The sequence below is a fragment of the Arachis hypogaea genome, chromosome 15, assembly GCF_003086295.3.
Source record: "Arachis hypogaea cultivar Tifrunner chromosome 15, arahy.Tifrunner.gnm2.J5K5, whole genome shotgun sequence".
NCBI classification, from domain to species: Eukaryota; Viridiplantae; Streptophyta; class Magnoliopsida; order Fabales; family Fabaceae; genus Arachis; species Arachis hypogaea.
Window position 1 is genome coordinate 13,078,882 of NC_092050.1, and position 12,738 is coordinate 13,091,619.

General features: G+C 29.5%; 2 protein-coding genes across 2 annotated transcripts; one reads left to right on the top strand and one right to left on the bottom strand.

Moving 5' to 3' along the window:
* The first annotated feature begins 2,952 nt into the window (after positions 1-2,952).
* Positions 2,953-5,167, top strand: LOC112749524 (transcription initiation factor TFIID subunit 14b). The gene is made up of 6 exons (XM_025797797.3): positions 2,953-3,309; positions 3,502-3,590; positions 3,681-3,902; positions 4,038-4,225; positions 4,309-4,430; positions 4,790-5,167. The coding sequence occupies exons 1-6, from the start codon at positions 3,193-3,195 to the stop codon at positions 4,880-4,882; spliced, it is 831 nt and encodes a 276-aa protein (XP_025653582.1). The 5' UTR covers positions 2,953-3,192; the 3' UTR covers positions 4,883-5,167.
* Positions 5,168-6,249: 1,082 nt separating this feature from the next.
* Positions 6,250-7,527, bottom strand: LOC112749525 (WEB family protein At2g17940). The gene is made up of 2 exons (XM_025797798.3): positions 7,154-7,527; positions 6,250-7,042 (listed from the first exon to the last, which is right to left on the bottom strand). The coding sequence occupies exons 1-2, from the start codon at positions 7,295-7,297 to the stop codon at positions 6,533-6,535; spliced, it is 654 nt and encodes a 217-aa protein (XP_025653583.1). The 5' UTR covers positions 7,298-7,527; the 3' UTR covers positions 6,250-6,532.
* Between the last annotated feature and the right edge of the window lie 5,211 nt (positions 7,528-12,738).

Below are 12,738 nucleotides of genomic sequence, written 5' to 3' on the forward strand. Positions count from 1 at the left end.
TTTTTTAATTTCTTTTTAGATATTTAAATAATTTTTTAAAAAATTATAATTTAATTTTTAAAATTATACCAGATATTAAAATATTATTACTTTTTATAAATCAAAAACTTTTTTAGACGAGTCCTAACTCCTAAGTGCCTTTTGCCACATACGGTACTTTTTTTCGATTTGATGTTTTTTTTTTTCTTGCAATAATAGAGTGAGAAAGCTTATTTTTAAATTTATAGCTTGTTAGGTACATTCATAATTTTGATCCAAAACTATATCTATTGAATTTGATTTTTTTTAAGATCTTGCTATGAATTTTATGGTGCTTCTAAAAATAAAAAAGCACACTTTCGTAACTTTTGAGATGGGTTCTAAACTCAGATCTACGTTCTAAGGTGTTCTTTCATTAAATTTACAAGTTTGAGGTCTTATTCATTTCTAATTTGCAGCAAATTACTCAGAAATGAAATGATGAAAAAATTTAAACTATATTTGTTATTTGTTAATAATAGGGTTAAGTATGATTTTGGTCCCAAAATAGAGGCCGAAAATCGATTTCGTCTCCAACTTTTTTTTCGTTACAAAATGGTCTCCAAAGTTTCGGTTTGTTTTAAAATCGTCATTCAGATGAAAATACCCTTCTCTCTTCACCCCAAAATCAACCACCACCACCAGAACAGAAGTCTACGTCTAACCAGAACCACCACCACCACCACCACCACCAATATCATCATGGTCATCATCATCATCATCAGAACTTTTTCCAAAATCAACCAAAATCACCCAGAAGCCCAAGTTGAAAAAGAACCCACCACCACCACCACCATTATCATCATCAAGGACGAATCTAAGTAGAGTGGTGTGGGGGCAAGCGCCCCACTACAATTTGAAATTTTTTTGAGTAGTATATAATAATAATATTTATTTGCCCCATTATATTATTAAATTTGACCCCAAAAATAATTTTTTATTAAACTTTTGGTACTTAATCGTCAATTTAAAAATTGGGTAAAGTATGCTTTTTGTCCTTAAAATTTGACAAAAATTTCAAAAATACCCTTAAGTTTTATTTTGTTTCAATTTTGTCCCAAAAGTTTTCGATTTGCATCAAATATACCTATAACGGCTAAATTTTCAAAAAAATTAAGACCAATCTAACAATAATGCATGAAAACTATGCTTGATTTACTTGTGTTGAGGGTTGTTCTTATGAAATTGTTGTTGAATTGGTCTTAAATTTTTTGAAAAATTAGCCATCTGAGGTATATTTGATGCAAATCGAAAACTTTTAGGACAACATTGAAACAAAATAAAACTTAGGGGTATTTTTGAACCTTTTGTCAAACTTCAGGGACAAAAGATATACTTTACCCTTAAAAATTTTATATTAGATATTCGTTAGAATGATCAATTCTCATATTTAAACGAAATTAGTATTCTTTTTAAAAAATCAACTCAAAAGAATATTATTGATCTTCTTTTTAAATTAGCTTTAATTTTTGCGTAGCAACTATATTAAGGCCCAGTTTGGGTAACTAACTTAATTAAGCTCATTTTGATAAAATAACTTAAACAATAAATAACTCTGTTAAAAGTAACTTATAAATAAGTTATTTTGTGTTTGAATTTTTAACTCTAAAAGTGCTTATTTTAAAGAAATGTAATGAAAAGTAGAAGTATTATGAGAGAAGTCATTTTTTTTTAACTTCTCTATAAGCTCCAAAATAGCTTCTTAGAAAGTTGCAATTTGGTTTTGAAAATTGCACCCGACATTAATGCTACTACTTTTCATAAGTCAAAAGTTAAAAAAAGCTACTTCTAGAGTTTTCCAAACGGGCCCTAATTAAAAGAACTTTTTTAACTATGAATATCAATAAGAGTCGGCTTCTAATTGTATTGGGAAGTGAATTTTTACATAATTGTTTAGTAATATATATGAAAAGAGAGAAATTTTGATGGTAGTGTTAAGAGAAAAATTACTTAATTTTTTAAAAATATAAAACCTAAAAGAATAGAATTTTAAATTATATATTATTATTTAAATTACTATTTTAGTGTTTTAATTTGTATATTAGATATTTTGAAGGCTAATCATATTTTACAATAACAAAATATAATCATAACAATAATTATGCTATATGTACATAAAAAATAATTATCTGTATAAAATATATATTAAGATATAAAATACACCTTGAAAATAAGTTAAATAATACATGTATTTATACATAGATATATAGTGGTTAATAATAATTTAATTTTAATTTTTTATATACACATATAATTTTTATTATAAATTATTATCATGTTATATAAATTTTGCCTCCACTACCAAAATTTTCTGGATCCGTCACTGATCATCATGGTCATCATCATCATCATCATCATCATCATCATCAGAAAATTCAAGCAACATGCACTTTGAACAATAATTAACAAATTCAGCAACAACAATATTTCAAATTCAAATTTCAGCAACAACAATATTCCACAACAAATTTCACAAAAAATCGAGTTCAAAAAAGAAGAAGAAGATGATGGTGGTGGTGGTGGTGCGGTAATGCGGTCCGATGCGGCAAGGCGGTAGTCCCCCTTCTCTCCCTCATCCTTCCCTCTCCCCCCTTTCTTTCTCTCTAATTCTCTGTATCCCTTTTTTTCTTTTTTTATTTATTTATTTTATTTTATAATTTTTTTAATGAGAAGTAATTTGGTAATAAAAAAATAATTTTGATAAAAAAGACAATTTTAAAACAACTAAAACTTTAGGAACCATTTTATAGTAAAACAAAAATTGGAGACAAAATCGATTTTCAACCTCTACGTTGGGAATCAAAATCATACTTAACTCTTAATAATATAAACTCAATAAGAGGTAGCTAGTAATATCTCCTTTTTTTAATGATGATAAACAAATATTATTTTTAAGAATTTTATGTATTCTCATAAATAATATCGGAGCCTGTCATGTAAGCATTTCTAACTAACTTTGATTAAAAAAATAGGAAGCACTAAAGTGTGGACAACCGCCAAGGAATCAAACGATAGCAAAGAAACACAGCAGAAAATCCCAAGTGCCTGAGCACCGAGGCCTAAGGTTGTGCCTTCAATTCCCTTCCTCACTCAAAACTAGAACCCTAAACCCCTAATCTCCCCTATTTTCCGTCTTTCTGAATTTCCGCGCAAATTTTTATTTATTTTTTTCAAATGTCTCAGCCTTTGCCCCTCAAAAGACAAGGTGAACACCACCCTGATGATGGCGCCTCTCCTATTAAGCCTTCTCGCCTCAAAATTGCACTATCTTCCGAGGATTTCGACAAAAAGGTATCATTTTTTTAGGGTCCTTAGCTTTGATCACTGAGGTTTTTCAGTTTTAATCCCTTACTGTGCCACCTTGTTGCTTTGCTGCTTTGTTTTTATGAGTTCCGTTTTCTGAGCTTGTAAAGTTCAATTATTGTAATTTTTCACATTCCTTTTTGGAGTGTGAAATGACAAAGCTTTCATTTTTGGTTTCAGAATGCGAACAAGAGGCTCAAAGATGTTGAAATCTGTGTCCCAATAGTGTATGGGACTACTGCATTCTACCTGGGTAGGAAGGCCAGCGAGTGAGTTCTATTCTATGATTGTGCCCCCTTTTTTTCCCCTTCTTTTTCTCTGCAATTTTCTTTGTGTCTCTAATCCTTGGATGCTGCTAGGTCTCAATCTCATAAGTGGACTGTGTATGTACGTGGTGCTTCAAATGAAGATCTTGGAGCAGTGATAAAGCGTGTTGTGTTTCAGCTGCATCCTAGTTTTAACAACCCTACTAGAGTAGTTGAATCACCGCCTTTCGAATTATCCGAATGTGGTTGGGGTGAATTTGAAATAGCAATCACCCTCCATTTCCACAGTGATGTCTGTGATAAACAGCTGGATTTGTGAGTTTTAGTTACTTATTATGCTGTCTTCATGTTTGTTTTGAATTTGATATGTTTAGACTTTAGAGTTGAGGAACCAATTTTCATTTATTTATTTTTATTAGTTATGAATGGTACTGGATTTTGTGCTTGTAGGTATCACCATTTGAAATTGTATCCAGAAGAGGAATCTGGTCCTCAGTCAACAAAGAAACCTGTTGTTGTTGAATCTTACGATGAGATTGTATTTCCTGACCCGTCTGAGGGTTTTCTGGCACGTGTGCAGAATCATCCTGCTGTTGTTGTGCCTAGGCTTCCTGCTGGTTTGAATTTGCCTAGCCCAGGTGAGTTCTTTCAAATGTTCTTTTTCATTCCGCACTCTTTGTGAAGAATCCTTTAAATGTTTCGATTATTTTGGCTTATGCAGTACCAATTGAAACTGGGAATGGAAAGGAGAGAGGTGACACCAAAGATCATCCTCTAAGCCAGTGGTTCTTGAACTTCTCGGAGGCTGACGAGCTCTTAAAACTTGCAGCAGCTCGCCAACAGGTTGCATCCGCTTTTGCTCTGTTATCCCCATTTTGTCATAGTAGTTAGATTTATTGATGACATTTGTTCTGCATTAATTTTGTGGGGATGCTTCCCTCCCTAAAGAAGCATAATTATATGCAGTTATGGGGATTAGAATCTTGAATTAAATACAACAGATTAATTCCCTCTTTGCTCGTAGTCTAGTTGTAATTTATTGTGCACTCGCACTAGTTACATTTTATCTTGCTTGCTTGTTGAAACTTGAAACATATTATATGGTAATTTTTTTAAAAGTAAGGCTTACTGGTTGAAGTTTTTTTTTTAATCCTTTCCCAATGTCATATGCATTATGCTGACTGTATTTTGCACTGTCCTAGGTTCAAGCTCACATTGTTAAACTGCGACGACAATTGAGTTTGGTGGAAGGGATGCCTCAGCTGTCAAAACCACCATCAACTTATGAATCATAATATGGTTTTCTCTTCTGAAATTCTTAGGGTCCTCTTCTTTAGGGTAAAGTTGGAAGATTAGTGATTGATATGTATATTTGCATATGGTAGCAACTTCAAAGACCTTCCTTGTAGATTGTCTCTTAATTTCTATATGTAGAAACCACTAGATTGGAATCTTAGGTTTGTGGTGATGTGTACCAGACTAACGGCTATGTCCTCATATTTTATCTTGAACTTAGATTTCTATGTAAATTTCCTATTACTATGATTATTAACAAGCTTGTCCACTTAAAGTTGACTTCATTTTGGTGTAACCAATTCTCTCTAGATATTTTCAAGTAATATTATGATCAAAGTGCACAACTTTGTATTTTATTTTATTGTTTTATTCTTTTCAAATTAGAGTTAACTACCAATTTGGTATCCGAAAGATTCAGGCACCGACAAAAAGGATTTTGAAAGATGTTATTGACAAAAAAACTCTTGAATGATTTTAAAATTTGACGAACGTGTCTATCACTTTCACTTTGTCGGAGTCCATTTTTGATAAGCATAATGTTGAGATGGTCACCGGATTTGGAAAATTTGTCTAGCTTTGAAGGTAAATTACTCATCTGGCATTATAAATTAATTTAATCAATGTTCAATTCCGATGGCTGGATTAGTAATTTAGCTTTAGAGTCAGCTAGATCATCTAATTTTTGGGCTACCTCAGCATTATGCTCATCGAAAATAAGCTCCGGCGAAATGATAGACATGTTTGTCAAATTTTAAAGTTATTTAGTGACTTTTTTATCGATAACATCTTTTAGGATTATTTTTGTCCGCGCCTGAATATTTCGGGTACTGAATTAGTAGTTAATTCTTCCAAACTACTATTAAAAAAAAAAAGAAGGAACATCACCAACAGGTTTGATACTATTTTTGTCCGCACACACCTTTAATAAGTACTAAACATGACTTTGAGTCTTTGACATATAAAGTAGACCAAGAACAAATGTTATCTTATCTTATCTTATGCCGCTAAAAATAAGAAAAATTTTTATTTTATGTTGCCTATATGATTATGAGTAATTATTCTTGAAAAATTATTCGTTTGTTTATCAAACACTACATAAATATAACTATGCCGATAAAAAAACGACTTTTAAAATATGATATAATACTAATTTAAACTTTTATTTTAGTTTTTTTATTGATTGTATATATACAACGGCAACAATAAAGTTTTATCTCATTAGTTAGAGTTGATTATATGGATCAAACAATGTCATTGAATTTTATTATATATTATGTCTAAAGTGATATTCTTTAATGATTGTGAGTATAATAAAAGTAATATATCAACAGTAGTTGAGAAATCTTTTTAGAAAGAGTGGAAAGGATTTGAGAGAAGTGCTTTATTTATTTTGTCTATATTATAATCATGATTTCATACACTTCCAGAAACCTCTATCCCTTGCTAATGAGGCAGTAAACATTGGCAAATACAAGTCACAAAAGTAACAAAATTGAGAGAGGACACTTAATTGATTCCTCCTCCTTGTTTTACACATGAGAAATCAGAGAATAATAATGAATTACAAGTAATTATGACTAATCAGAAGATTAGAACACACATCATTATGAATAAGGAAATATTCATAGTAACTGAAAGCATGCTAGTGCTTAGGCTCTTGGAGAATCAAGTTCATGGCTTCCCTTCTTTTTAGAGAAAAACCATCCTAACAAAGGCATCATTGGCTTCTTCTTACCCTTTTTGATTGAAGGGGGTCTCTCAAGAATCTTTTCATGTTCCCTATTGGGAATAACTTGAGCCAGTGCATGAGGACTAGCAAATTTCACATATCTTCTTTTCTGAAACTCTGCTGCTTCCTCATCAGCTTGAACTTGTGCCTTGATCTCCACGTTATTGTTTGTTCCATTTGAGATGAACTTAAGGTCTTCAATCTCTGGATCACAATCCTTTTGTCGAAGCAGCTTTGATTCCCTCACCTTTGCTTCTTCTAGCTCTTTCTTGGTATGCTCGAGCTCCTTTCGCAGCATCTTGATTCGTTGAGCCATGGAGTTAGCTTCTTCTCTGGCTTTCTCAAGGCTTTGCTTTGTTTCTTCTAACTCAGATGTCAATGCTCCAACTTTGGATTGTGCATTCCCAGTTTCACTCCCTTCAACTTTCATCTTAATCATGCATGCATCCACAAAATTAACAACATTAATTAACTCTACACAATACTAACTCTAAAACCTTATTATATATACATTGATTATACAGAAAAACTGAAGTGGAACCTCTTTGAGCTTGTTGGCATAAATCTCTCCAACTAGTACTTTCTCTCCGAACAATGAAACTGCTTCCTTGACAGACTTGAAAGGGGCTCGAGTATCGATCTCCGCGCGTCCTATGATCACCAATTTACCTTCAGAACTCTCCATCTGTGTATGGTTATGCAAGATAATTAACTTATAATTACAATATGTTGATATACATATAGTTGCCAAAAACTATGGTTTGAAAAATGTACTGAATCAATCAATGTCTTAAGGGCAAGGCAGCACAAAGAGGTCCATTAAATAGAAACCATAGGGAGAGTTGGAATTCTTATAATGTGATTAGTAATGGATATTGGTGCTGTAATAATTGGGCATAGCTTTAAAAGAAACTTAGTAGAATATAATCAAACATACATGGGTTTTATTTTCTTGTTTTCTTTGCGTTCACTTCACTGGTATTTGGCTAATTGAAGTTGACAAGAGTGGTTGGAGGGTCTTGATAATTTAGTTAGTTCAATCTATTTGAAATCGAAGTATTTGAAAGTACTCTATATAGCAGCATCGATTAGGACTTGTCTCCTTTCTCAACTATACTGGATACACTATACAAGTACTGTGGTATCATTATTTATGTGTTCTTATATTATATTATATGGTGGACCCTATACGTGTGTATTCAAAAAATTATATTGGTGATTAAATAAGGTGACTAACGCCCTTTAGTTAGACCTACTTGAAAATTTTAACAAACATCATTACTTAAATGAAATATACTGAGATTTGTTATATGTATTAACTATTATGGAATGGACGCGTTGGTTCACTTCTTTCTTTTATACTCTTAAGATGTTCGCGTCAAATACTTTGTTGTGTAAATGTGTAATCGTAGTTGTATGCTTTCATGTATATGGGGCTATGGGCTAATCTTCTAATTTTTGTGGTAATTTGTATATGGGCTAAGCTGATTAACCTTATGGTAGTGCTGACAAAACAATGCGAATTTATGGGCTGCTTTGGGCTTTCTCATGGTGATTTTTTTCATAGTAGATGTTTTAATAATAATGTTTTCTTAACCCATTGACCAGCCAACAACCTTAAATGGAATTCAGTATCCCAATAGATTAGTTTTTGGCATGTCAGAATGAGAATATCTCGGTGGATCCTCTCTAGTAGAAAAAAAATTGGATGGTATTTAGTGTAGATTCTTATTTTCATTACTCTCTCTCCTATTTAATTTTGGTTTCACTTATAGAATTAAAGGTGAGATCACACTTTATTCTCTCAAATGTTAAAAAAAAAAAATAGAGAGAATTCATTTCCGAATACCTTAGGACACCAAATAATAATAATAATAATAATAATAATAATAATAATAATAATAATAATAATGTTTTCTTATGAAAATTACATTAATTTTATATTTGATTAAATATATTTTATTAAACTATTTAACGATTCACAATGTAATCTTTATATAAAGATATCATTATTGGCTAAAATAAAACTGAGTAATATTCTAAATCATTCTTTAAGTATTTTTAGTAAAAAGCTTTAGCATCGAAAAAATTAATTACTAAATTAATCTTTAAAAATTATTTTTATTAAACAATACAATTTCATGTTAGTTTTATCATTACTTCATTAGTGTGTAACAGTATATGTATGAGTTTTCAAATCTAAGTTGATTTAAACTAAACCGCTCATTCAATTTAATCTAAACTGAAAACACCATACTAATTTAAATTTGATTGAATTTTATTTTTAGTAAATCGCATAGATTGAGTCAAATTTCAGATCAACTTTTAAAAACCAATCTAATCCAATTCAAATCATACAATGTGCTATAATATTATTATTTTATTATTATATTTAAATTTTTACTTATAATATGTTCAATTTGTTATAAATTTTTATGTTATTCATATATTATTATTTAGTAAACATGTTATGAATTCAGAAAGATATTTATTTATCTATTTTAATTAACTTATAATTTTATTTCTATTGTTATGTTATTGTTGTTTTGTAAAGCACTCGTCTTTTGGTCTTCTGTGAAAATTTTTTGTTTTAGTTAGTAAAACTTAAAAAGGTTTCAGAGTAATATCCTAAATTACTTGTTTCTTGATTATTTCAATGAGTAATACTATATAGACAAATGTTTCCGTAATCAAGTTCAATCAAATTGGTATAAAGTTCATCAGAAAAAAAAAACACAAATTAATGATATGGCACATAAATCTTTGCACATAACACACAAAATTTTGCTGCGAATATATTTATTAGTTGGGTGAGTCAATGTTCTAGGTACGTAGTTCTCTACAAATTTTCATACTGTACATCAAAATTTATCTATGCACTAAAATTTTTGTACTATACACCAAAATTTATGTGTTGTGTGTATTTTATTGGTATAGTATATGTATTTTGTTAGTTGGGCGAGTCAATATTCTAAATATGTAATTTTTCAAAAATTTTTGTGCTACACATACATCAAATTCTTATGTTATGCACTAAGTTTTTTGTGCTGTACATACAAAATTTTGCATATAATATACAAATTTTTGCTGCGAATATATTTTATTATTTAGGTGCTATGTGTATTTCATTGGTTAGGAGAAAAAAAAATGAAAATGACGATGACAATAGTAATAATAAAATAGGATAAGAAGAAAAAAGAAGAAGAAAAGATTAAGTTAAATAACAACAATATAAAAAAAAAAAAAGAAGAAGATAGCAGTGGCAATGGTAATAACGACAACGACAGTATCAATAACGACAATGATAATAACATTAATGAAAAAAATACACCAAAAAAAGAAAATAATAGTGACGATAATAATAATGATCACGATAACGAAAGAATAAGAAGAGAAAGAGAAAAAAGAAGAAGAAGAAAAAGTCCCATATTTAAAAGAGATGAATGTACAAAAATATAATTAAAACTTTAGTTCAAAATATACTTAAATGTCTAATTTTTTTATATTTGAATATTAATAGAATTATAAATTTAGACATTTTAATTTTCATGATAAGTAAGTCCGTCTTTAAAAATTTTTAAAACTTATAACTTAATTGATAAAAAATCTAAAATAATAACATTCGTTTATGTAAATATCAATACTTTTAACAATTGCAAAATAATATAGAGATTAATTTGTCCATTATTTTGCAGTAACAATAGTCAAGTAGCGAGTTAACACTCGACAAACTCGCACGCGAGTGAATACTTATACTTAAAAATATTTGTGGTGTAGTTTAAATTAATTTTGAGTTAAAAAATCATCTTATTTTAATATTAATTTTATTTATAATGCAATAGATTGAATGTTAGTTTTAAAAATTCAATTCAATTCGATTTAATTTAAAATAATTTAAATTATATTAAATTTATAATTTTATAAATTAAAAAGATAATACATAACAAATTTTAATATTAAATTTTAAATAACTAATAATGTTATAACAAGTATTAAGTTTAATTTTAATATACAAATAACATAAATATTTTATATAATTATATAATTATATTTATTTTTTTAGATAACTGTTCACGTAGTTAATATAAAAAGTAATTATTTTTTGTTAATGTGACGTTACATACTTGAATATATATATATATATATATATTTTACATGAACAGTCATCAACATTAAATTTTATAACACCATCTTATAAGAAAGAAAAGCAAATAACAGACTATAATAAAAAATTATCCAAATTATCTTTTTCTCCTCAAAATCTAAAACTTATAAATCAGATATATTTTATAAAAGATAAAAAAAAAATTGTATTTCTCGTATATAATTTGGAGAGTTAAACCTTAAAATGGTCTCTAAAATTGGTGTTATGCACTAAAATCGTTCATGAGATTCCAATTGCACCAATTATGTCTCTGAGATTGAAAAAAATGCACCATATTAATCGCTGACCTATTTTCCATTAACGACGTGATGACATGGCATGATGACGTGAACTGTAAGTGACACGTGTCACTTCATGATTTGGTCACGTGTAATGGTATGATGATGTGGTGACCAGTGACATGTGGCATGCTGACGTGGATGGTTGTGCCGTATGTCACAATGTTATTTGGTCACGTGTCTGTTTGTGCCATGTGTCGCAATAGTATTCGTCCACGTGTCATCCATTATGTTATTGTTGTATATACACCAAATTAGTCTCTCACTTTGCATTAATGGTGTGTTTGTTTGAGGTGACAATGGGAGGAAGAAAAAAAGGGAGGGAAAGAAATAGGAAGGAAAATAGTTATTTTCCCTTGTTTCATTGAGTAGAGAAATGGAGGAGGAAGGAAAATGGATGGAAAATATTGGTGGGACCCACTAATTTTTTTCCTTTCAACAATAGAGAGAAAATGGAGAAAAAATTAAATCTCTCTCTCTACTTCCAATATTACCCTTTTATTTTTTTTCTATATCATTTATAATATAAGGATAAAATTGTCTTTTTATAACATTTCTTTCTTTCTTATTTTCCTTTCATCCAAACACATTTAAAGAAAATAAAAATCCACTCAATTTCTTTCTTTTTCTTTCTTTCCTTTCTATTTCTTTCCTCTCTATTTCTTTCCTTCCAACCAAACATAGAAGTGACTCATTTTATTCACTGAAATTGAAACTAGTCCTTTTACCATTTTTTTTCTCATTTTTTTAATTTAAAATTTTAATATCTTGGATACACTAACTTCAATTCTATTTTTTCATATATCATTTAAATACAAGTGCTTTTATAAAAAATTTTAAGATTTTAGTTTCGATTATATAATTTTTTTATAATTTAACATTGGTAAATTTTGTAATATATAAGTATGTTATTATAAAAAAATAATTATATAATTGATTAGACACATTTTTTCATAAAAAACATGTGTTTTTAACAAGAAATTAATAATTAAAATAAACATTTTTTTCTTATAAAATACACGTTTTCGTTATGTGTAAATGAGTTAGATTGAAGGCACTTCAAGCACTCTCACTACCATCTTTGGCCTCTGCAATCTAGACGAAAGAGGTCGGAGATGGTAATGAGAAAAGCTTAAAATGCCTTCACGTCAACTCTAAGATGGCGGTTATTAGGGGTATCCGCAAGAAAAAAATATTTTATAAGAGTACTGAAAGAGGTCGGAGAATGGAGATGGTAGTGAAGGTAGTTGAAAAGTCTTCACGTCAACTCCAAGTCGACGGTTAGGGTATTCGTAAGAAAAAAAATAATTTATAAAAACACTTTTATTTGAAGAACATGTGAAAAAATAGAATTGAAATTAATGCATTCAAAAATATTGAGAATTTTGAATTTATAGAAAAAAATAAGAAAAACTGATAAATGGAATAGTTTTGTGCACGGCATTCAATTTTAGGGACTAAAATGAGTCATTTAATGCAGGGACTAATTTGGTGCATATACAACGATGACATAATAGATGACACGTGGATGAATACTGTTGCGACACATGATACAAATGGACACGTAGCTAAATAACATTGTGACACATGGTACAATGATTCACGTCAGCATGTCACGTGTCACTGGTCACCACATCATCATACCATTACACGTGGCCAAATCATGAAGTGACACGTGTCATT